The 25,751-nt window shown below is 37.1% G+C and overlaps 2 protein-coding genes across 4 annotated transcripts in view; one reads left to right on the top strand and one right to left on the bottom strand.

The window, feature by feature from the left end:
- Positions 1 to 15,389, bottom strand: part of LOC121727613 (calponin homology domain-containing protein DDB_G0272472) — a 69,511-nt gene extending 54,122 nt beyond the window's left edge. For both annotated transcript variants that reach the window (XM_042115538.1, XM_042115537.1), the window contains exons 1-9: positions 15,077 to 15,389; positions 9,149 to 9,303; positions 6,323 to 9,019; positions 6,015 to 6,189; positions 5,551 to 5,626; positions 5,329 to 5,431; positions 5,116 to 5,205; positions 4,337 to 4,495; positions 382 to 552 (exon numbers count right to left, since the gene is read on the bottom strand). In XM_042115538.1, coding sequence (XP_041971472.1) covers positions 382 to 552; positions 4,337 to 4,495; positions 5,116 to 5,205; positions 5,329 to 5,431; positions 5,551 to 5,626; positions 6,015 to 6,189; positions 6,323 to 9,019; positions 9,149 to 9,303; positions 15,077 to 15,161 — 3,711 coding nt within the window. In that variant the 5' untranslated portion in view covers positions 15,162 to 15,389. The remainder of the gene's footprint in view (positions 1 to 381; positions 553 to 4,336; positions 4,496 to 5,115; positions 5,206 to 5,328; positions 5,432 to 5,550; positions 5,627 to 6,014; positions 6,190 to 6,322; positions 9,020 to 9,148; positions 9,304 to 15,076) is intronic.
- Positions 15,390 to 21,703: 6,314 nt separating this feature from the next.
- Positions 21,704 to 25,153, top strand: LOC121727624 (40S ribosomal protein S11). Of its 2 annotated transcripts, none has more exons than XM_042115557.1 (4): positions 21,704 to 21,767; positions 23,151 to 23,267; positions 24,522 to 24,727; positions 25,011 to 25,153. In XM_042115557.1, exons 1-4 carry the CDS (start codon positions 21,756 to 21,758, stop codon positions 25,132 to 25,134), a joined length of 459 nt encoding a protein of 152 aa, XP_041971491.1. In that variant the 5' UTR covers positions 21,704 to 21,755; the 3' UTR covers positions 25,135 to 25,153. The 2 variants fall into 2 exon arrangements, with proteins under 2 accessions (XP_041971491.1, XP_041971490.1); XM_042115556.1 differs by lacking the exon at positions 23,151 to 23,267 and adding an exon at positions 22,978 to 23,106 and having other exon boundaries at positions 21,715 to 21,767.
- Positions 25,154 to 25,751: the final 598 nt, after the last annotated feature.

Below are 25,751 nucleotides of genomic sequence, written 5' to 3'. Positions count from 1 at the left end.
AGCTGCTGTTCTAATGCACATTCCGCTCATGACACCACTTCAGCAGGCCCGCGACATGATACTTCTGGCCGCCTCGAGCACCTCGAGTGCCGCGAGTCGCACTAACAACATTCACAGGAAAAAGACGAAGTCCAGTGACTTCTTTTCCCGCACCGTGTCGTCACGCCGCCGCCGCCGCTCGCGTTTAGCTTTAGTGTTGACTTCCAACCTCCTCCTCCTCCTGTGTCTGCAATACCCACGATGGAGATGCCATCGTGGGTATCGCAGATACAATAGTTTTTCAATTGTTATGCGGCAACCGGCTGCCGCTTGGGGATTGATGGGTTAAAAAAACTAACAGAAAAAGACAAAGAAGACGTAACACGTCAATGTCATTGTCACCTTTTCCCGCGCCGCATCTCCACGCCGCCGACGCTCGCGTTCCCGCAGCTGCTCGAGATGCGCGGTCCGCTCGCGGCGCCGCTGCAGCAAACCGGCGACGTGATGCTGCCTGGCCGCCTCGAGCGCCGCACGCCGCTCGCCGACAGCCGCCTCGTGAGCTGCCTTTGCCTCCTGTGGTAGGTATTTAATTAAGATTTGAGTTGCGGTTTTATATCTAGCAAGACTACGCGTAAGAAGAGAAAAGTCGTAAGGTCTCGGCCGCGTACTTATTTTCGTTGATCGTTATTGTTGTAATAATTTCAGATAATGAATAATAACATGTAAAAATCTACAGTATGATTGTGACTTGTGAGTTTGCCCTTGTCTGAAACGTTAAAAACTCGCTTGACTAAAACGCCTCTTTATGGTTGTTGTCATTAGCCAACGACGATATTATGTTATGGGAAAATCTATACTAATACTAGATGTCCCGCGCGGCTTCGCCCGCGTAAATTAGAAATTTTACAGAATCCGTAGGTACATTTTCCCATAAAAAATATTTCCCCCGTTTTTCCCACATTTTCCTGAGTTTCTTCTGTCGTATTAGTCTTAGAGTAATAATATAATATAACCTTCTCGATAAATGATGAGTCTTACTCGATAAATGATCTATCTAACACTGAGATAAGTTTTTAAATCGGACCTGTAGTTTCTGAGATTGACGCGTTCAAGCAAACATACTCTTCAGGTTTATAATATTAGGTAGATATAGATTTTTTTTAATTATCGCTTGACAAACTCGAGTCTCGATCTAAAAGACTATGAAATGGTATAATATGGTAGTGATGATGATGATGATGATGATGATGATGGAGAATGTAATTTGCATAGCATATGCTTTCTGTTCTTAAAACAACGCCGAAACTCCCAAACTTGTATCTATAAAGAATCAGGAATTCTCTCAGCACCTTCCGAACCACGGTATACCAGGTATATCTCGGTGCAAAATCTTACTTGTTGGTAACATATGCTTAGAATACTTCTCACGAAACCGAAGTCACCATATGTTTCCCTATAAGTTTTGAGGAGTTCCCTCGATTACTTATGGATCCTTCATCAGATCACCACTTTTCTGAATATAATACCAAATTGGGATGATACCCTATATACCAAAAGAAAAATTTTGAAAATCGGTTAACAAACGGCGGAGTAATCGTTGAATATAAGAAAACGAACATAACACCTCCCCCATTTTGAAAGTCGGTTAAAATTGTAGCCTATGTGTTATTTATTTAATATTTTAATCAGCACATGAATTGAATAACAAAATTTTTTTCAAATTAATCGTAGCACCACCTGTCAGGACAAACTAAAATTGAAATAGAATAATATTGAATGCGATGATAGCGCCGTCCGCCGGATCTAATGTAAAACGTTCCAAAATCAACAACTCCTTATAAATAAGAAATTAATTGAAAAAACATTTTCCAGTAGACCAAACTGTAAATCTAAACCATTCTCGAATCTCCACGAACACACACAAAAAATTTCATCAAAATTGGTCCAGTCGTTTAGGAGGAGTTCAGTCACATACACACGCACACAAGAAATATATATATTAAGACTAGATGTCCCGCGCGGCTTCGCCCGCGTAAATTAGAAATTTTACAGAATCCGTAGGTACATTTTCCCATAAAAAATATTTCCCCCGTTTTTCCCACATTTTCCTGAGTTTCTTCTGTCGTATTAGTCTTAGAGTAATAATATAATATAACCTTCTCGATAAATGATGAGTCTTACTCGATAAATGATCTATCTAACACTGAGAAAATTTTTTAATCGGGCCTGTAGTTTCTGAGATTGACGCGTTCAAGCAAACATACTCTTCAGGTTTATAATATTAGGTAGATATAGATTTTTTTTAATTATCGCTTGACAAACTCGAGTCTCGATCTAAAAGACTATAATATGGTAGTGATGATGATGATGATGATGATGATGAATGTAATTTGCATAGTAGCATATGCTTTCTGTTCTTAAAACAACGCCGAAACTCCCAAACTTGTATCTATAAAGAATCAGGAATTCTCTCAGCACCTTCCGAACCACGGTATACCAGGTATATCTCGGTGCAAAATCTTACTTGTTGGTAGCATATGCTTAGAATACTTCTCACGAAACCGAAGTCACCATATGTTTCCCTATAAGTTTTGAGGAGTTCCCTCGATTACTTATGGATCCTTCATCAGATCACCACTTTTCTGAATATAATACCAAATTGGGATGATACCCTATATACCAAAAGAAAAATTTTGAAAATCGGTTAACAAACGGCGGAGTAATCGTTGAATATAAGAAAACGAACATAACACCTCCCCCATTTTGAAAGTCGGTTAAAATTGTAGCCTATGTGTTATTTATTTAATATTTTAATCAGCACATGAATTGAATAACAAAATTTTTTTCAAATTAATCGTAGCACCATCTGTCAGGACAAACTAAAATTGAAATAGAATAATATTGAATGCGATGATAGCGCCGTCCGCCGGATCTAATGTAAAACAGTCCAAAATCAACAACTCCTTATAAATAAGAAATTAATTGAAAAAACATTTTCCAGTAGACCAAACTGTAAATCTAAACCATACTCGAATCTCCACGAACACACACAAAAAATTTCATCAAAATTGGTCCAGTCGTTTAGGAGGAGTTCAGTCACATACACACGCACACAAGAAATATATATATTAAGATTATAATTCTGCAGAGTTTGTTTGTTTGAACGCGCTAATCGCAGGAACTACTGGTCCGATTTGTAAAATTCTTTTACTGTTGAATAGCCCATTGATTGAGGAATATAGGCTACATTTTATCACGCTAAGACTAATAGGAGCGAAGAAATAGAGGAAAATGTGGAAAAAAAGGGGGAAATTGTATGAAAGGGCTTATTTGAACGCGCTAATCTCAGGAACTACTGGTCCGATTTGAAAAATTCTTTCAGTTTTAGATAGCCCATTGATTGAGGAAGGCTATATTTTATTACGCTAAGACTAATAGTAGCGAATAAATAGAAGAAAATGTGGAAAAAACGGGGGAAATTATATGAAAGGGCTTATTTGAACGCGCTAATTTCAGGAACTACTGGTCCGATTTGAAAAATTTTTTCAGTGTTAGATAGCCCATTTATCGAGGAAGGCTATAGGCTATATTTTATCACGCTAAGACTTAGAGAAGGAGCAAAGAAATAGAGGAAAATGTGGAAAAAACGGAGGATTATTTGAAATTGCTTATTATCTTAAGAACTACTGGAGCAATTTTTATGTTATTTGGCAAACATGAAGAATAGACCACGTGAAGGAACAAAGGCTATTTTTTGCGGAAAAATGTACGGTTGCGTGAAATTCCTAAATTACGCAAGCAAAGCCGCGCGGAACATCTATATATAATAAAATCGTAGGAAAGTCAACTCTGTACATTGAATATTTTTGTACAATAAATAATACTTGGGATGTGATCTACTATGCTAACGCGGACGAAGTCGCGGGCAACAGCTAGTAAGCAATAAACAGTTCAGAAGTTATTGGCCAGCGATCAAATACGTTATTGTACGCATGCATAAAGTTTCAGCAAGCAACCTATAAGTTTCACACATCCATTGTGGAATGTCAAACAGTTACAATATGGCTGACCCCACATTAGGCGTGCGTGTTTCTCGGGCGCCGCGTGTGACGTGTTCTCTCGCTCACACGCCCGAGGAACGCGCACGCCTAAGGCTGCGTTTCCACCAGAGCTGAGCGGAGCTGTGTTGCGAGGAATGTGTTTTTGAAAACCAATAGCATCGCCGCGCTGAGCGATGTCTAGCAAAGTCAAGTCAATGAAGCGATTCTATTGGTTTTCAAAAACACATTCCTCGCAACACAGCTCCGATCAGCTCTGGTGGAAACGCAGCCTAATGTTGGGGATGCCTTATACTGACTAGTTTCTCGAGACGGTCTCGCCGCATCTGCCTCAACCGCGTGGTGTGAGAGCGGCACTGGTCGAGGAACTCGTGTCGCCTGTTCTCAGCCTCCAGCTGCTTTATGAACGCGATCTCCCGTAGTTTCTCCTCCTCGTCGTGAGCTTTGCGGACTATGTCCTGAAATTGAATATTATCATTAATTTATGTACTCATCTGAAAAATCTTCGCATTTTCAAGAGTAAGGGTCAATTCAGACCGCAATGCGACGCGTAGATGCATTTCTAAATTTGTATTGAATTGACAGATTTGAATCTGTCCCTACCCTACCCTCCGGTAGTTACCCGTAATATACCCGTAATTACCGGAGGGTAGGTAGTACAGTAAGCTTTTTTTTTTATGAAATATGGGGGCAAACGAGCAAACGGGTCACCTGATGGAAATTGGAAAGCAACTTCCGTCGCCCATGGACACTCGCAGCATTAGAAGAGCTGCAGGTGCGTTGCCGGCCTTTCACGAGGGAATAGGGTAATAGGGGAGGGTAGGGATGGGAAGGGAAAAGGGGAGGATCGGGAAGGGAATTGGGCCTCCGGTAGACTCACTCACTCGGCGAAACACAGCGCAATCGCTGTTTCACGCCGATTTTCTGTGAGAACGTGGTATTTATCCGGTCGAGCCGGCCCATTCGTGCCGCAGCATGGCTCTCCCACGCTTTCTGGCTTTATGATAATAGCAAACATAACTTCAAAGTAATCTTGACATTTAGATGGAATTCGAGAAAAAATAAGTTATAAACATACTTTCAAATGTTGATCGCGATTCTCTGTAGCTTTCTGCAGCCTTCTTTCCATTCTCAAACGCTTGCCTTCAATCAGTTGATTTTTAGCAACCTGTTGAAATAAAGAAACATTTGTTTTAAAATACAAGTAATATAAAAAAACACATAGGTATGTATTCACAAATATTTTGTCAATAACGGGTAAAAAGTAACAAGCCGTCAATGACGAATTCACCTTGACTTCCTCGACTCGTGCCAACAGCTGGTGTATTCTCTTGGCCCGTTCTGTTTGATACTCCATTCTCTGTCGCTCAGCCCGCGCTTGTTTAGTTTGAAGCCTAGAAAGTGTAAGAATAGAATAGACTTGTAGAATACAATCGTAAAAATTATAATACAATATCTGGATACAAAAACGAAAGTAATTAAAATTTAAAAATACTTTGACTAAATACAGTACCTCCGCAAGGCGTCCTGTAAGCTCCCTCGTCGTTTAATGCCCTGTGACAGCTTAGCATGTAACTGTTGAGCGCGACCTGTACAAAATATATATTTTTATAACTTCTTACTTCCATAAACGAAATATTCATAAACAGGTTGATAAAATACTTATTAGCCGCGATTTAAAGATTTACAGCGATAAAAAAGCAACTCTACTTTATGCTCTCTACTAGCAGGCTTAGCACGGCCACAGTAGAAAGGCGAAAGAATAGAAACGCTGACAGTTTTTGCGGACAAACTGACTTTGTAAATCCATCACTTTGTCTACTTTACCATAAGAGTAAACATTTCTATGATGGCCATGCTAAGCCTGCTGGTTTGCAAAATGGAAAAGTAACCAGACAGATAAAGACAGTGGACCTTGATTAAATAACAATACGTAAATAAAATGCGTAAACATAATATGTAGGAATGTCTTCTTACCTGGATCTCTAGCAACTAGAGCCTCCAACACGACTAATGTGTCCACTCGCTCCGCCCAAGACATGCCCGCTAGAGCCGTCTCATACTGATCTTCCAAACTCGCAGCGAGAGATCCTAGTGATTCTTGAGATGGCGTTGATTCTGGTGGACCCTCACAAAGAATTTCAGCATCAGTCTGAAAATTTTGAGAACCCAATATGCAACATAAGCGCCAGCAGTCAATTTTAATTTTAATTACTGTAGCAATAAAGTTTGAAATATAAAACCAGGTTTATCGGGGACTGTAGAATAAACACAAACAATGTTACCTCTGTATCGTCCGTTTCAGTGTCAATATCTACGTCAGACACTTGTTGTAGCTCCAAAATTTGTCTATTTAGTAAATCTTCTTCCTCGCAGAGTTTTCGCTGATCCACTTCGCATTGGAAGTCAAGTGCTAAGCTCATTTTCCTTTCGTTCTCTTCTATGAGTGACGTCATTTCTGCTATCTCAGACATTTCTGATGGATCCGCTGTCTTCAATATTTCATTATGATCTGATATACCATCATCATCGTCGAAATATTTGAATGTGGACTTGAATTCAGCCTTCCATTTGTCAAAATCGAAGGCGTCCTCTGTACTCTCTTGCGATCGAGCTAAGGCAGTTGTTAGGCTTTCTAAAGATGAATGCAATCTACTGCCAGCCAATTCAGAATCTTCTTCCTTGGGAATACCTTTTCTTTCTGAACGTCTACTTATTGCTCTGTTTTTGGAAGACCTCGTCTTTAAGCCGGTAACGTCAGACTTTTGTCTCACCATTGAAGAGTCTTTGGCTCTATGACTCGATTTGTGTTTGGACGCCGGCTTGCTTCTCTCATGTTTGATAGGAGGCTCATTCTTCTCAACTTGCGGTGGTTGTTCCGATTTTGCCCTATATTCTTTCTTAACTTCCCCCTTTTCAGTTATACTTTTGTTCTCCTGTTTTGGCGATTCTAACATATTAAGGGTTGGCAAGCTTGTTGTAGCTGAAGGTTGATTAAATCGTTTGGCCCAATGAGACTTCGGATGTTTCTTAGATTCCCTTATTATTCTTCTCGATTTGACAGTCAGCCAGCCGTCATTATCGCTTTTATTGTCGATATTCAGTACTTCAACTGAGCTAGATATATCTTGTAACGATTCGAAATCTTTAGGGACCAAAGTTTTTAGGCTTTCATTTGATTCAATACGAGATATTTCAATTTGAGCAGTCAAAGTTTCTGAGCTGCTATGGTCTTGGCATTCGTTCAGTTTTTCTGAATTATAGGGCTTGGTATCCTGTTTTGTAGGTTTCTCATTCACTTTTAATGATGTTGGCCTAGAAATTTTTCTCTTGGGTTCTGTTTTGCTGAGTGTATTAAACTTTCCATCGCCTGATGCCATTTGAACACTTTTGTTCAAAGACCTATTCAAAGTATTTCCCTTACTTGAAGCACTTGCGGGTGTATCAAAAAGACTAGTTCGCCCAGTAGTTAAGTTAAAAGGATAACTGCATTTATTGGTTGAAACTTTTTTCTGGAATGATCGTTGAGTTTTTGGAACCGCTGGTCGCATTTCAACAACTGTCGAGCTGCGAACTAATCTGGTTGGAGTTTTATTTTCAACTTTGGAGATATTGGGAGATTTGGGCTTTGCAGCAGCTTGAGAATAAGCTGGTCGGACAGTTGGTTTTGCTTCAATAATTTGTTTCGATTCTATTTTTTTAACATCAGTCTCTTTTTTCTGACTTTCATCTTTTAAATTTTCTTTACATGGAGAAGAAGCGTTGACTTTACTTTTAACGTTTTCTGCATCGGAAATTAGTAATTTATCTGTACACATTTTTAGCGCTTGCTTTTGGCGATCGTCTACTTTATTATTTTCTATACTGTCTTTGTTCGTGTTCAGTATTGTATGCCCATCAATTTCAGGATAATCCTTCGATTGTGGAGAGGTCGTTTCATAAACAGTATGAATTTTCTCGTTTTGAGTTTTTCCTTCTTTTAAATTTTCTGGTGTCTTTTTTTCGTTCATATCTTTCGAAACTTCTGTCTTAATTTCATCAGACTTATTAGAACTCTCATTCGATATATCTGCAAAATTGTCTTCAGATATATTAGGAGATTCAGTAAATAGCGTTTCTTTAGAATCAGTCGAGTTATTTTCTTGTACTTGGGGCGAATTAAGAGTGTTTTGGCGATTTTCAGCCTCTTTATTTATCACATTATCATTTTTGGCATAATTTTCTTTTAGATTTTTCGCTAAAAATGAGTTTTCCATCTCATCTAGTAGTTTTGTAGTGATTGCTGCACCAGAAAGGTTCTCTGGGGATGTATTTGCAAAACTAGCAGCAGGTTCCACATCTTGTAATTTAGTTTTACCAAGTTTAAGCGGAGAGCTTTTTCCATCTTTATCCATATCTTTTGAATTTACGATTGTAGGCCGTTTCTGCAGTTCATCTCCAAGACTGTTACGGTTATTTAAAAACTCATCTTCGTCGTTTGTCTCCTTTGTTTCTTTTTCTTTGATATCCGATAATCTAGAAGTTTCTTTAGCTAGCTTAGGTTCCGGTTTAGCTGTTATCTTCGAAGCAACAATTTTGTTACTAAAAAATTCAATATTTCCCTTTGGACTAGAATTGTGTGAGACTATTCTAGGACTTATTTTACCACTTCCGGGGCTCGCTTTTCCAGTTAGATTAGGACTATTTTTGCCACTGGGAGTGTTGTGTCCCGAGAGACAAGGACTATTCTTTCCTGAAACCGAGGGAGAACTTTTTACTGAATACGCGCGTCTCGATTCCGGTCGCACGAAGTCCGTTTTCCGTATCTCCCACGCCAAACTCTGCGGCCTCTGAAGAGGAGGCGTGTTATCGTACTCCCATTTTAGTCTGAACCACTCGGCGAGCGCTTTAAAGTCTCGGGTATAATTTTCAAGTACAAGTATTACTTCTTGGCACTCATTTACATTCTCATGGGCTTCTACTGTGTTGTAAATTTCTCCCACCTGCAAAATAAGAATTTTTATAAATGGTGCGTACACTGCTCTGTTGTAACTTGTAACATATTTAAGAAACCTAATGGTCCTAACGAAAACAGTACATGACCTTCAGATATCAAATGTTTGAATCCTCACCGATCTCTGCAGGTCTCCAAACAGCAGGGCCCAGTATCTGGCTCTGAGCTCGGAGCGCTTGTCGCGGCCGGCCGAGGCGGAGCGAAGTCGAGTGGCGCGGGGAGGCGCCCGTCGCGCCGGGGGAAGCGCTTTCGGCGGCTTACGAGACACTCGAGCTGAAAGTAGAATAAACAGGTATTATTATTATTATGATCTTTGGGTTCATCCACAAAGTATGTAACTCCTAAAGGTGGGGAGGGTGTCGACGAAGTGCGACATGGTGTGACAAGAAGAGGAGGTCCTAAGTTTTGTGACATCACATTTTAAATTTAATAAACGAAATTCAGGTGGTTTTAATTTTTAAATGAAGTGACCACCACCCACCCACAAGGGGGAGGTCTAAACTCATAAAAATCGTGTGACGTCCTTGATGGATGGTCCCTTTGCTGTTGCCTGTTGGTAACTTTTAGTCGATCTTGATTTACAATAGTGTAAAACTTGATGGACGATTGCAGATTCAATTTATTCGTGTTTATATGAAGTTTACGAAGTCAGTTTCAATTTCACAATAAAATACCGCAAAAGCATTTTAGGAAATGTCTTTGGAACCAATTATCTTGTTTTTCTCGTTTCCAAAACCGACACAGTTGTCCGTTTTATTGGCAAGATTTATGATCTTCTTAAAATGTCTTTATTCTTTGAGACAAAACAGTCGTATGAACTAAGTACCGACAATGGTGCTTTTATATCGACACGAGTGTAATAAAATGTGTATGTATTGTTCCCATTTTATCTACAAGGTCGGAAGTTCTTACAAATCGATAGAATATGTTCGACACAAGTTTCTGTATCGATTCAAAAATAAACCAGCGATGCTATAACATGTCTCTTGCATTAAGCACATCAAACGCAAGCCACAAGAAGTGATACGGATGCAATTGAATTTTCGACCACAAACTATTTTATCGGATCATATTGTTGCGATTTTATGTTCCATGGCTACTTATTTTCTTATTTTATTTATTTTTTTATTTCTATGGACGCTTCACACCACGTCAGTCTGGCCCCGTGCTAAGTACCTTAAGGACTTGTGTTACAGGTACCAGACAACGGAAATATATTTAATACTTTTATACTATACATATATTTAAGATTTTTATTATATCATACACATATTTAATACACATCCAGAGTCCAGACCCGGGAACATTGAAAACTTTTTGTTCCGTCGGCGGGATTCGAACCCGCGACTACCGGTTTGAGCTACCAACGCGCTCACCACTGAGCCACAGAGGTCGTCAAATTCGTCTTATATTTTAGATCGTCTTATATTCGTCTTATATTTTAGATTATGTTATTAACGATAGGCTTTGGTAGATAAGAGCAGAATTCAAAGTAATTTATTTGTCTATTGGCTCTAAAAACCCATGTATAATAATCGTTATTGAAAGAATTTAAAAAATCTAGGGCTGCGCTCTTTTAGGAAAATAAAAAATTTAAAAATAAAAAATTGAAGCTCGTTTCATAAACTGGCGGGAAAACCAACACTAGAATGCGACAACATAAAATTACAGCCAATTTACTTAAACCCCCATCGACATAAACGCCTGAAGTTGCAAGTCGATACTGTATGAATAATTGATTCTAGAGAAAGGGGTCGTTAAAAATAACCGGAGAGAAATTTTACACCTAGTGCAAATAGCACGAGCTCAGATGGCATAACTTCGATATATTTTGTAAGTATCCACGTTTACGATCACGTATTCATTTCATACAGATGAATTAAAGAGTCCATGTTGGCCTTGTTATTTCGACTTTTTCTTTTTAGGGTTCCGTACCCAAAGTTTAGTGTAAAACGGGGTCCTAACGGTCTTCAATGTCGGCCCCTCTGTCCGTCTTTCTGTCTCCACTCCCCAGGCTGTGGCCAACTAGAGAGTTGAATATTTTTACAGATTATAGATTTCTGTTCTCACATACAACAACCGTGATTTTTTTTGCCAGTTTTACTCGATATCAATAATGGCAACAGGTAGGCCGTAGCCCGTAGGCACTTAAAATGTTTGCAAAATACTCAGTTGTATTTATAGTTTAATTGTTTATAAAATATAAAATAAAATAAATAATTAAGGGGTGGTCCTATACAAAAAACCGGCCAAGTGCGTGTCGGGCCACGCGCAATATAGGGTTCCGTAGTACCGTTAGTTTTTTTAAATTTTGGTATGGTCAATGAATGTCATTTACATTCATTGACCATACAAAAATCATGGGCATTTTGGTATAAGTCTCAACAGAGATAAAATATATACCATTAGGCATTAGATAGCTCTTAGTGAGTAGGTACTAGGTAAAAAAGTTATATGGCGCCCAGCCCCTAGCAACTGTACTTTTTGAAATAATAAGGTAAAAAAGTTATATGGCGCCCAGCCCCTAGCAACTGTACTTTTTGAAATAATAAGGTAAAAAAGTTATATGGCGCCCAGCCCCTAGCAACTGTACTTTTTGAAATAATAAATTATACTATTAACCACGTACCAGGCCGGCGTTTCCGACATAGTTTTTGTCGTCTATGTGGTAAGATTTATTTCGCTCACCCTTGGACGGCGGACCAGGTAACGATGACAGAACAGAAAATATAAATAGAAGATAAGTGTGTAGACATAAGACTGTATAAGTGTATATAAATTGTATTAAGAACCTAAATCCCTCGACTTAAAATCAGGGACAAGAGCATTATAAAATAAAAATAATAATAAAAAAACATCCTTGTTTGATGTGTAGGGTAGGTACCTTAAAAATATATATTTTAAAGATCTTATACACCATTTTGTCGGCATCATTAATATGTGCATTCGTGCGAAATTACAGCTTTGTAGGTCCTATAGTCTCTGTCTGTCCGCGGTTTTTCTCAGAGACTAGGACCTACAAAGCTGTAATTCGGCACGAATGCACATATTAATGATGCCGACAAAATGGTAGTCGGTCTACCATTTTGTCGGCATCATTAATATGTGCTATAATATAAGAGTTTGTTGACTACGGAACCCTAAAAATAATCATGCTATAATGTAACGTGATGTTATCAGCATAAAATGTATGAGCGCTGATGTCACTTTTAACATGGCTTTACTCAAAAAGTACAATGAATCTTTACAAGCGCCCTATTGGTCATTAATGTACATGGGTATACTTTCCTAAAAAATAAACAATCCATTCCTGTTGAGCCCATACATTTTTGCCCATCATCAATTATAACGTGTTTTACACTACTAACAGTCATCATCTCAGTTACTTTGAAAGGATTTTGAACAAAAAGTTCCTTTATACTTCGCCGAATACATTTTTTGTAGTTGATCAACTATTTCTCAATAAGTTATAAAGTCTTCTTAGCCGTGAGGAAAACTATCAAGTTTTCCTTTTAAATTCAGCATATTTCCTACTCCCGTGTATTTTTTTCACATTTCCAGAAGCAACCGTTTAGCTGGTAGACCAGTGTCCCCCCCACACTGGTGACTGCTGTCTAACGATTTTTTCCACTTTAAAACTTAATATTTCACAAACAGACCCCTAAATCGGGAAATGATCTATGAATACTCATAATATTTAAAAAAACCTATCCAACGACACCCCACACGAAAAAAAATATTCATCCCCTCTTGATTTTTTTAAGATTTCATGTACCATTTTGTCGGTATCATTAATATGTGTATTCACGCCAAATTACAACTTTGTGGGTCCTATAGTCTCTGAGCAAAACCGCGGACAGACAGACAGGCAGACAGTTTTCAAATTGTAAGTTACCAACTTCAACCCCTGATGTCTTCATAATCTTCATAATATTATGTGTTAATGAATTTGCGATTGGCACACACTGTGTTGTTACTTATTTATACTATTATTTCATGTATTTCTAAGCTAGACTTCTAAAAATTTTACAGATTATGTATATCTGTTGACGCTATAACAACAAGTACTAAAACAAAATAAAATAATTATTTAAGGGGGGCTCCCATACAACAAACATTATTTTTTGGCCTTTTTTGCTCGATATCAATAATGGCAACCGGTAGGCACGTTGATATTTTCGCAAAGGCCTTGATTATATTATGTTAACTTCAATAATTACGTAGTAATAATAATAAAAAATAATTTAAAAGTGGCTCCCATACAAAAACACAATTTTAGGTCTAATTTTGTTCTATACCGGTACGGAACCCTCTATGTCCGACTCACACTTGGCCGACTATTTTGTTAATAACGAGCTTTTGCCCGCGGCTTCGCTCGCGTTAAGAAGTATTATTATATACAAACTTTCACCCCCTATTTGAACCCCTTGGGGTTGGAATTTATCAAAATCCTTTCTTAGCGGATGCCTACGTCATAACATCTACCTGCATGCCAAATTTCAGCCCGATCCGTCCTGTGGTTTGGGCTGTGCGTTGATAGATCACTATATCAATCAGTCAGTCACCTTTGAGTCTTATATACATAGATAAGCTTACATGTTTTGTCAATCATAGTGATTAATTTGGACAGAAATATTGCATTGATTTGCTCACAAGGATTTGGTGATCATTTAGTATAATTGGTGATCATTTACTATATTTAGTGATCATTTACTATATTTGGTAATCATTTACTATATTTGGTGATCATTTACTATATTTGGTGATCATTTACTTTATTTGGTGATCATTTACTATATTTGGTGTTCGATTACAATTTGAAGTGTTGTCATGACTAAAATAGCTGGTAGTATTGCAATTTTAGACTTTATTTTTTTTATGTTAATTATCTTTTTTTGGTAAACAAGTTAAGGGTATCAGTGCATTTTTTGGTGGTCATTATATTTGTTCCCTTTCCTAAATATGTATAAAAACCAAGAATATCCAGTAAACAGCTGGAGAAGATCCAATAATTGATATTGAAGGACAGCATTTTGCAGTGAGTATTAAGACAATGTCACTCTTAGTGGGCCCGTAGACAATCAATTTTATTGTGCAATATCATTAAACAATATTGTAGAACAATTGATTTGACAATAAGATTGAAAGGTTGGCGTGTTCAATATCAACCCTAGACGGTCAATAATATTGCACAATATGTGATATTACACAATACAAGTGATTGTCTAGGAGCCCGCTTAGGTTGGAGAAAATTTTGTCTAATATTTCATGCAATTCAAAATATGTTTAAAATTTATATATATAAAATATTTTATGGCATTCAAAATTGGTTCAAGTAAGTTAAAGAGTTTTGGTGTCTGGTGTCTATAAACTAGATAATGGTTGCTCGCAAGTAATATCGCATTAAATATAGGGATTCTATTATTATCCATATTATACTTTTTACTCCAAAACTTAGAAAAAAGGCCATAAACAGAAAATGTAACCATAATTATTAAGCTTATGCTCTGTTGTGACCAATTTTATAAGCCCATAAAGTAAACAAGAAATAAAAATACAACAAATTTAACATACCATTGTAATATGACAATAAGGTTATTATTACATTTATATATAAAAGTTAATTAAGCACAGCCTAGTTTTAAGTACACATTCATTACAGTAAACAAATTAAGTATAATATATATATGTCTCTTCAGTTTGCCTCAGAATCAAGCACAAAATATTCACCTTAGCAGTAATAAAATACTACATGTTTTATACAGCTTTTTTTAAATTAAAGTTCGAATACCACCTATGGACCTACTATGTACCAGCAAATAAACCAACAGTCTTTGTTGGATATTACTTAGAAGATTTAACAACATTTAATATTGAGATACACTACTAATTTTAGAGTTTGTAGGTTCAAATTTAAAATATCGATGTATTTAAGTCATCAAGTGTTTGTTCCACAGATTACTAGTATATTATTGTGTTTGTTCTAACGCCCACGATTTGAACTTAAAACGTATCAAACAAGACAAAGAGTATCTTATTCACTTACCAGGACTATCCACCGCAACATGGAAAGCTACTAAATTACGCGCCTCTCGCCCTTCCTCTTGAACCAACTGTCGCACTTCTTCCATTGCTCATCAAACAAAATGATACATTTATCGAAACACGAACAGTAAAATTAAGTACATAGCTCGTATTCATAAATAGAAAGATGTTGTCTTCAAATGCAAGTAAATATGTAATAACAAAATTGGATATACAAAATAAACAACTCAGTATGAATTAATACTATATTGCACTAAAATTAACAAATATTTAGGAGCAGAAAAGCTTGCAACGGTAGCAAAATATTTTCATAACAATTTTTCAATTTTGCTTTGCATTTGGCATTTTTTGGCAAATACATTGACCGATGACGTTATTTTTTTTAATTTCAGTGTCAATGTCAGAAATCAGAATCCTTCTCCATTTCTATGAGCATGCAAAGCTTCACAGTGGGTCAGAGTCAGCTGGACACTAGACAGTAGACACTGGAGTCTGGACTCTGGACAGCAGGGACTGTAATACCCATAAACTTATAATGCAACGTCCAATGTCTTTACCTTCAAATCGGTTCACAAACGGCGGAGTAATCGTTGAACATACATAAAAAATTTTATATCCACAGCCGAACGTCTAACCTCCTCCTTTTTGGAAGTCGGTTAAAAATCGGCTTGTCACCGTCATCGGAAGTATATCACGGAGTTTATAACTGTAGCTGTGGTGCAAAATCTTACTTTTTGGTAGCTGAAAAAAGATAGCTAAGGTAAAGTTAAGCTAAGAAAATGCATCACAAAAAACTAAAATATCCACAGCCGAACAAATAGGAACCAAACCTTCACCTTTGGAAGTCGGTAAAGTCGAAGATATAAATTGAGATTATAATTATTATTTCTTTTTAAAATTTGTGTATCGGCACTGGAACCTAGCGCTTTACGCATTATCACCGGCTCCCGGTTTTTCTATCTCGGCTGCCGGCAGTATACTTACCGTAGTTCTCATTACTGATATTTTTGGGAGCCGGCGCTGGCAGCGGAGGCACTCCCAAAAGTATTATGATATTTTATGATATGTATTTAATTTAAGAATAAAATATAATATACTATGTGTGTTGTTTACTTTCAACGTTTACTTTCAATGCAGCAATGTAAGGGCTGATTTACCAGATAGATTTTACCTGAGTAATAAATAAGTAACTTTATAATAAAATAAAAAATAAAAATATAAAATACGTTTATTTCAGGTAAAATATAACCCATAGGAAAATTCTTAAACTAGCAGAAAATGAATGTTATTAATTTAAATATTTGCCACCCTCTGGTGCACCGGATACATGCACGTGTGCATGGACCCAGTGCTTCAGGAGGGGGCTGTCCAGCTTATCACTGAGTATTTTCAGGATGATGTTGGGGCTGCCGCGCGTTCGGAACATCAGCGATGCAATGCGACGTCGCAACACGGTGTGAAAACCGTAAGTTCATGCGTGCGCAAACATCGCCGATGCACTATGCCATCGTGGAAGCCCCACCAACACCCTGAATGCATCATTATATTGTACCCGGAGAACGTTGATAGTCCGCTGCGTATAGCTTACCCACAGATTGCAGGTGTAGAGTGTTTGACAGAATGCTTTAAATAATGTAATTTTTACATCCTACACTTTGCAAATCTGCGCGCAAGCATGTTACAGCGGACTGCCATCGCTCTCCTCTCCCTTTCGATGTCTCTATCGTCTTTTAAATCTTCGGTAACTATGTGACCTAGGTATTTAAATTCTTTTACTTTTCGGAGCGCAACACCACTGAGCAGTACCGGTGCTACATCTCCGATTTTACGAGCTCTTGAATTAAATACCATGAGTTCGCTTTTCCTTACATTGTATATAAGACCATGCGACCTGGCGTAACTTTCACACACACTTATCATTTTTCTGATGGCGGCTATTGATGGGCTGAGCAACACCATATCATCGGCGTAACTGATACTGTTAATACAGAGACCATCAATAAAACAGCCTACTCTGGTGTCGCTCAGCTCAGCAATCAGCCTGTCCGTATACAAGTTGAAGAGAGAAGGAGACGTTATCCCCCCTTGTCTCACTCCACACTCCAATCTGTATTCGTCGGAGAGTTCTCGGAGCCATTTGACCTGGTTAGTTTGGTGGCCGTACCAATATTTAAGAATATTAGTTACCTCGCCCGGCACACCGCATAATGTGTTATGTGTATATTATTTACCCCTATAAGAACCTCATGTCATAAATCATAACATATCCGACGAATGACGATTGAAAAATCATTCCAAACGAAAATGTGTATCTACTTTTCAATCGTCACCTTTTTTGCCAATCAAAATGTATGATACCTAATTTGAAATACAAAATCTGTCAAAGTTGCATATTATTTATTTCAAGACTCAGGTAAAATAACTCGAACGGACTAAACTATCGATAGCAAAATACTACACTATCGATAGTAAAATATACATCACTAGCACACGCACACATTGACAGATCAAAAATGGTCACGCATTTTCGAGTTGTCAGGTGGTCTATACGACAGTATATTATAAGTTTATGGTAATACCGATATTTTTTAGTATCGGTATCGGATATCGATATAAATACCGGTATTTGGGTGTATACCGGTATCTATTATATCATTATTGGTATCGATATTTTATTTCGGTACAATAATATCAATACTTTTAGATGTTCAATGTTATCACTATTCCATGATAATATTGATGGTGTAACAGGCCAAATCGTAGTATCGCTACTTATACAGGCCAAATCGTACTTGTGATTCGCGTGATACTAGAATCATGATAATATTGATGACATGAATAATGATAATACAAAATTGAACAGTTTTGATATTTGCATTTGCCCAAAATACTTCATATAAAACCAAAATCACCATATATTTCTATTTAAATTTTGAGGAGTTCCCTCGATTACTCCTGGATCTCATCATCAGTTTACCATTTTTATGAACATGGTACTAATCCACAATCATACCCGATACAACAAAACAAAATTTTTGAAAATTGATCCACAAATGGCGGAGTTATCGTTGAACATAGATAAAAAAATTCACAGCCGAACATAGAACCTCCTCCTTTTTGGAAGTCGGTTAAAAATGACCTGACTGTATAATAGTATATATGGATCACTGATCAGATATATGATCATATAAAATATAAATGATCCAAGATAAATGATAGTGTGATATGCCCCTTCGGGCTGATAAAACATTTAAAAGGTGGCTACGGTATAAGTTTCGATAAAAATACCGGTAAAATTTTTACCAGTTTCGTAGAAATCGATACAAATATCGGTATTTTCGAGTGATATCGATACGTGAATCGATATTTTAAGGAAAATATCGGTAAAATTAAAACACCGGTTTACAGTCTCCCTGGCACAGTATGGCAATATGGGGACTAATATTGCTATACTGTGTCCCTGGGCCGGTATAAAATAGTCAGTACTCAAGATGCATCTCGGTCTCAAGACGCGATTCGGCTCTATGATTGGTCCAAATTTTGACAGCCAACCAATCGCAGAGCCTGAACCGTGTCGTGAGACCGAGATGCATCTTGACTATTTATACCGGCCTTAAACACTAAAAATATTTTTTAGTGTTTAAATATTTTGTAGTAAATTTTTGTGCAGGAACCTAGGTAATAACTTTTTTAAGCTGAAAAATAACTCAAACATGTTAAATATTATTTTCGTATGAGAAAATGATTTTGGTATTACGTATAATTATGAGAATTTCGATGGCACCCGGCCTCATAGGTTTTTAACACGCATAATATATTGTGTGAGAACCGCACATTTTTCCGGGACAAAAATATTCCTTGTCCCAGATTCAAATCTCCATGCCAAATTTTACCAAAATTTATTAAATAGTTTAGGCCAGGGCTTCCCTAACTGACCGTCGCGACGCCCCGTGGCATCGCAACATTGTCCCAAGGGCGTCGCATGTCAACACAACCAAATCGAATAAACGCCTCGCCCATTATGGTTTTCATATATCCCGGGCAGTCCCCGGTTCCAGAAGCTATGCTCAGAATAGCAAGCGCATCCTTGACTATAGCCAGCCTTGCTGGCTTATGCTTGTATTTTGATTTGGTCATTATTTCCTAATAACCATAAATGTCCAAATAGTGTTTTATGATAAGTTGATAACCTATGTTGGGTAGGCTAGTTCGAAAATTAGAAAGTATTTTTGGGAGCTGGGTTGAGGGTCGTCATAAAGGAACGGCAAAGTCCCAAGGGCGTCACAGTACAAATAAGTTTGGGAAGCCCTGGTTTAGGCGATAATCATAAAAGTTTATTGTGCGGGAACCGTTCATTTTCCGGGCAAAATTCAATGAGTTTCTAAAATACTCATACCATAGTCTTGACGTTCATTAAGAATTTTGTAGAAATATAACTGAATAAAAATTATTTGATTGATTGATTGAATGATTAGTTTGACTGCACATTTCTGAGGATTCATTAACTGAATGCAATAGTAGTCAGATTTTTTAAACTCAGCTTAGTCCTCGCTAGTCGGTCCTATAATGTCTTGCCAAAAACTAGGTTAGACTTGAATCTTGATGCATTGCATTGTTAGTAGGTAATCAATTTTACTGAGCATTGTTTGTGTTTGAATCATTGTATTAAAACTACACAATATTAATCGTATATTTTTGGATTTGAATAAAAAATTCAATGATTCATCGATCTGGTTCTGCTATAATCTCCATTCATTTGACACTTTGGAGAACCCTTTTTTATAATTCAAGATGGCGCCGATACTGAATGTAGACGTCAAATTGAGGATGAAGATCGTATCTAAGCTCGGGGTCGGGCCACTAGCAAGGAGTTTCATTTAGTAACATAGAATATCATTGGCAAAATTAGTATTTCTCGTCCTTTCCCGAGACTCAAAGTATCTCCTTACAAAAATCCATCAAAATAAATTGAATAGTTTACGCGCAAATCATAAAAGTATATTGTGCAGTAACCGTACATTTTTCAGAGACAAAAATATGTATCCTATGTTATTTTTCGGGACTCAAAGTATCTTTATAGCAAATTTCAGCAAAATAGGTCTAGCTGTTTACGCGTGATGTCGTGACCACACGAAATATAACGTTCTGCGCGGCTTCGCCCGCGTAAATTAGATATTTCACAGGTAAATTAGTCCACAAAAATTGCCTATGATCCTTCACGTTTGCTTCACGTGGTCTATTTCTTATCTGTGCCAAATAATAGAAACATTGCTCCAGTAGTTCGTGAGATAAGGCCTTTAAAATAATTTCCCCCGTTTTTCCACACTTTCCTCTATTTCTTCGTTTCTATAAGTCTTAGCGTGTTAAAATATAGCTGATAACCTTTCTCAATAAATGGGCTATCTAACACTGAAAAAATGTTTGAAATCGGATCAGTAGTTCCTGAGATTAGCACGTTCAAATAAGCCCTTTCAAATAATTTCCCCCGTTTCGTCAAAGCTTCGTCTCGCAATTTTTAAATACAGTTCGACAAGGCTTTATAATATGAACGTGGCGAGAAAAGGAACTAAAAGTTTCTATCATAATGCTATACTTAATATATGATGCTATCATACAAAAACGTTGCAAAAACGTCATTTTTGACATGTGTTTGACAGTTCTCCTTTACCAGCAGCGCTCCCGTCAACCCACGTTCACTTAAAGCCTTGTCGAGCTGTGTGTAATATTATCTTCGATAATATCTATTTAAATCATATGATGTAAAGAGCCATATAGATATATACTAAATCAACAATGTATTTATAGTGTTTAATTGAATAAGGATTAAGGATTAATGCTGTATAGGTTAAAATCGCTTCGGAAATTACCTATTATTTGTCGTTAAAAATAAATGAAAAAAAAAAAGAACTGTTATTGTGGGATATCCATAGGAGATAGACAATATTATATACCTACCATCGCGGAGTTATCTGTAGACCTTTTCAATATGTACAATACTTGGTACATTATTTTGATAAACTCGTAGGGTGCAGCCTGCGTTTGCAATGTAAGCGGAAAAACTGTAATTATTTACGACATCACGACATTAGAAACCCCAACAATAACAGTATTTCTCCACTATTTAATGAATGTTATTATACTTATAAACATTCCTCTTCAATCACTAAGGCTCCCTGAAAATACTTGCATAGGACTTCAATCTGTATATGCATGGAAATAAGGAGCAAAATCGTGTAAATAAAAAAAATATTTTTTACTGATTCAGTGCGGACGGCACAGCAGCCGTGTCATATATGTTTTTAACATGTGGCGTATGACACGTGAGCCGCGTCATTAAAAAAACGATTGTTTCTCCCTCAAATTACACTTTGGAAGGATCTACTCTAACAAAACCAACTTAATTTTCCACGTAGAGCATGCCTATATGTTTCGTTTCGTTACGTATTCGTACTTAGAAGCCCTGATATTGAATTTTGCAAGTATATCACATCCCTAGATGTACGGCAAAGCAGGATAATGTGTCCAGAACTACGTCATTTCGCAGTCCTGCACGGCGGACTGCATTGCAGGACCGTGAATGGGCCACTTTAGGTGCAGGCTGCAGCGCCATAAGAAAAAAAATCATTGAGCAAATAATGTCATTTTGACGTTTCGTACAGTTCTTTTCGGTGTCAAGCAAAATGGCGGATCAGGTGTGTAGTGATAATTTCTTTTAAAAATGCTATTTTTCTGATTAAATTAACGTTTTTCTTGTGCTAGGAAAGCTTATAATATAAACATTAATTTATAGAATTATCGTATTCAGAAGGGAGTGCGTTAAAATGTTGTTTACATTGAATTTTACAACACATTCTTCCACGTGGGTATACGCTATCGAAAGCTGAATAGTCATGAAATTAAGTTAATTTTGCGGCAATTTTCGTATCTTTATGTTTTTAATTGAATATCGTAATTATATAATTCAACATAATCAAAGAAGACTTGTGGACCATGGTCTTTGCGAAAATCAAGTATACCTTTTTTAGGTTAGCTTTGGATTTTTAAATCTTTTGATTACCGAAATGTGTTGTGGTACATAAATTTCTTACTTAGTGTATTTTAATAATTACATACTTTAAATTGTAATACTTATTACAATAATTTTATGAAATTTTGCGGGAGTTAACCTGAACCAAAACAAATGTAATTTCTTCATTAAAGCACATAAGTACAACTCGGGCGAATTAACATGACACCTGGTTCAATTGACGTTTCTCTTAAGTACTGAGTGCAAAAAAAGTTTTTTTATTTTAAGTTATTTCAAAAAAAAATTACGTTACCGGAACTAGTTATTTTTATATGGCTACACTAACCACAGTATTAACCAAGTACGAGTTGGACTCGCCCAAGGGTTCCCCAGCAGGAATACGAGGTTTATGGATGCGTCCGATAATTTGTATCTAGCTTCATATTAATATATTCCGTGAGTAGCTAATTCATACCACAGACGCACGGCAATGTTCAAACGTTAATACGAATAACAAAAACTTAACAAATTTAACGTTCAAACGTAACAACTAACAAATAACACAACAAAACTCAACAAAAATCCAAAAACAATAACCATTAACTACTAACAAATAACTCCGAAACGCAAACTCAATAACACACGTGTAACGGTAACAGATATAATATGCTAACGCTACTGGACGCGTACGACGAGAGCGGGGTGCTGCGCGGGGAAGCGAGGGAGGGGTAAAATTTAAGCCAGGTGTCAAGTTAACTCGCCCGAGTTGTAGTTAATTCTAACGAAACTATTGTTGCTTATGCCAATTCTGTTAACTATGTAGTTCTATGAATATTGTGCTTATATTTGAGCTTGTGTAGATGAATATTGTAAACTAATTTTCAACTGAATTGCAGACGGAACGTTCATTCCAAAAGCAACCTACTGTGTTTTTGAACCGTAAGAAGGGAATCGGTGTTAAAAGGAGCCGCAAACCACTGAGATACCACAAAGATGTGGGACTCGGTTTCAAAACACCGAGAGAGGTAACGCATGCTGTGTGATAATAATGTTTTTTTTTTTTTCGTAGACAGAGAAAGCGTTTCAAAAACAGGCAACGGTTTTCCTCAACCGTAAAGGTGGCCTGAAGAGGAAGGATATGCGCCACCATAAAAATGTCGGTCTAGGTTTCAAGACACCACGTGAGGTCTGAGCAGTATTTTATATTTGGGCTAGGTGGTGGGCTTACATGTTGTTAACAATGGGTAATGAATGGTCCACTTTTTGCAAATAGTTTATATTGTATTGCATGTTACAATAGAAACATTTAAGTGTACCATTCTTTTATAAAATGGCGCTATTATATGTCCGCTCCAAAAATTCATGTTAATATTAAGAGGTTCATAATTTTCATTTTAAAGTTTCTTAAAACTGGTAAGTTCTGCATGTTATAATTATATTCATTTCCTAGTTTTAAGTTTTACTATAATGTCATAATATCATTATTTTTTTAAATATAATGACTGTTAGCTTATGTATACAAAATTATTACTATTGTATAAAACAGTGTTTCCCAACCTGTGGTCCGCGGACCCCAGGGAGTTCTTGTTTGGGGGTCCGCGGTGTCATCTCTGGACCATACGTAATCCGATTTTTTGCAGTTTTTTTTATTAAGAGGGTCCGTGAAAACCATTCTTGACATCCTGGGGGTCCATGGCTGAAAAAGGTTGGGAAACACTGGTATAAAATATTATATTGTTCCCTGTGCTAATAGAATATTTTCACAAGTAAACTATAAGATGTTGCTTTCTTTTTGTCATTATGCTTTTCAACATAATATCTAAAGAAAGACAGCCACCTACAGTGTTCAACAACAAAATATTTTGTTAGTATGGTGTCTGCAATCTCTGCATATCTATAATTTATGTTCATGTGCTGGAGTTGGGTATCCAGGGTCTTAACAAAATGTTCATAATGCTTCAGCCATTCAAAATTATAATAGTGGTTGTTTATATTTATTATTAAATAATATCAAGTATTAAATATTATTTCTAACAATAATTATTGTAGAGCAGGCACTGGGTGGAATTGCAAAATATGAGATCCACATTTTGTGGACTCAGAAAAGTATGCAGATTTTTTTTACAAAAAAAATTGGTGTAAAGAAATGGACCAATACAACTAGCAAGGCAACTTTCATAATTTGCATTTTATTTATGAAAATTCGTAGAATGCAGTCCTCATATAATGCCTTTTTAACTCTACCCAGAACCCTCTTTAATGATCCAAATTAATGTATTGCTGTTAGCTTATCATGATGAAACTCACACGACGGTCTTCTGATTACAAAATGATGAAGACAGTGTTCCAAACCCAAATTCTGATGTTTTATTATTACTCCCTAATAAGTCAGTAATCCCAATTCTGATGAAACTGACTAGTTGTCTGTTTCACTTTTCAGGCGATTGATGGCACCTACATTGACAAGAAGTGCCCATTCACAGGCAATGTGTCCATCCGTGGACGTATCCTGACTGGTGTCGTGCAGAAAATGAAGATGCAGCGCACCATTGTCATCAGACGTGACTACCTGCACTACCTACCCAAATACAACAGATTCGAGAAGCGTCACAGGAATATGCCTGTCCATTTATCGCCTTGCTTTAGGTATGTAATCTAAACTTCCCTCTCTTAAGTTTTTTTCATATTATTATGAGCAAAAATTTAAGCAATGTTTTGTAAGGAAGACGATACTAAGAGGATTTTTTGTCAAAAGTGTTGATTCCATATAAAATGCTGTTTTCAAATGATGAAACTCACACGACGGTCTTCCGAAGACTAATTGACGATAAGAGTGTTCTTAACCCAATATCTGATTACATTTTAATATTATTTTTATAAGTATGATGCAAAAAATATTCAGCTAATAAATTTAAATTGCATTTTCCAGGGACGTCGAAGCTGGAGATATTGTCACCATTGGTGAATGCAGACCTCTATCCAAGACAGTCCGTTTCAACGTATTAAAGGTTTCAAAGGGCAAGGGATCCAAAAAATCCTTCAAAAAATTCTAATAAAATTACTTGCTAAGTATGAATAGTTTCATTACTGCCTTATCTACGATAGTTTTTTGATGATAACGAGTAATGGAGGCACTTCACATGGCTATTTGTATTTGCGTATTTGATGTATTCGCCAAACAATCACCATGCGTAGATGGTATGTTGGACAAATATTGGCCTTATTTGCCTATTTGACAAATATGACCAATACCAAATACACGTATCAACCTTTGTCGGTTTTTGACGCACATCAAAAGAGTCAAATAGGCAAGTAAAGAAAGTCGAGTAAAAGTTTGGTATTCGACGTCCATGTGTGGAAGGCTGTATTTGCCTTTATTTGCTTGTTTGTGTATACGTCAATAATTTTGTTAAATACAACAAATAGCCAATAGCAAATACAAATAGCCATCCGGATCCGGACCACGGAGCGATTGCGTTGGCGAACAAAAATCGCTGGCGGTTTGCGGCGAATTAGTATCGCCGCGTATACGGTACAAGGCGCTTTGCAGACGAAGGGGCGGGGCCGGTCAACTTCGCTGCGTACGCCCGTCGATGTGTGCCCGCGCCGCGTACACAAAGCACACGCCGTCTGCGTTACTGCATACAAACTGGTTTGATCCACGGCGGGC

Source organism: Aricia agestis, chromosome 6, assembly GCF_905147365.1.
Source record: "Aricia agestis chromosome 6, ilAriAges1.1, whole genome shotgun sequence".
Classification (NCBI taxonomy): Eukaryota; Metazoa; Arthropoda; class Insecta; order Lepidoptera; family Lycaenidae; genus Aricia; species Aricia agestis.
This window is presented reverse-complemented; position numbering and strand designations above follow the sequence as displayed.

Excerpts from the sequence above, each read along its gene's own strand:
- LOC121727624 (XM_042115556.1), top strand. Across the intron at positions 23,107-24,521 it reads GTTTCAAAACACCGAGAGAG|GCGATTGATGGCACCTACAT; the intron begins GTAACGCATGCT and ends TTCACTTTTCAG. Across the intron at positions 24,728-25,010 it reads CATTTATCGCCTTGCTTTAG|GGACGTCGAAGCTGGAGATA; the intron begins GTATGTAATCTA and ends TGCATTTTCCAG.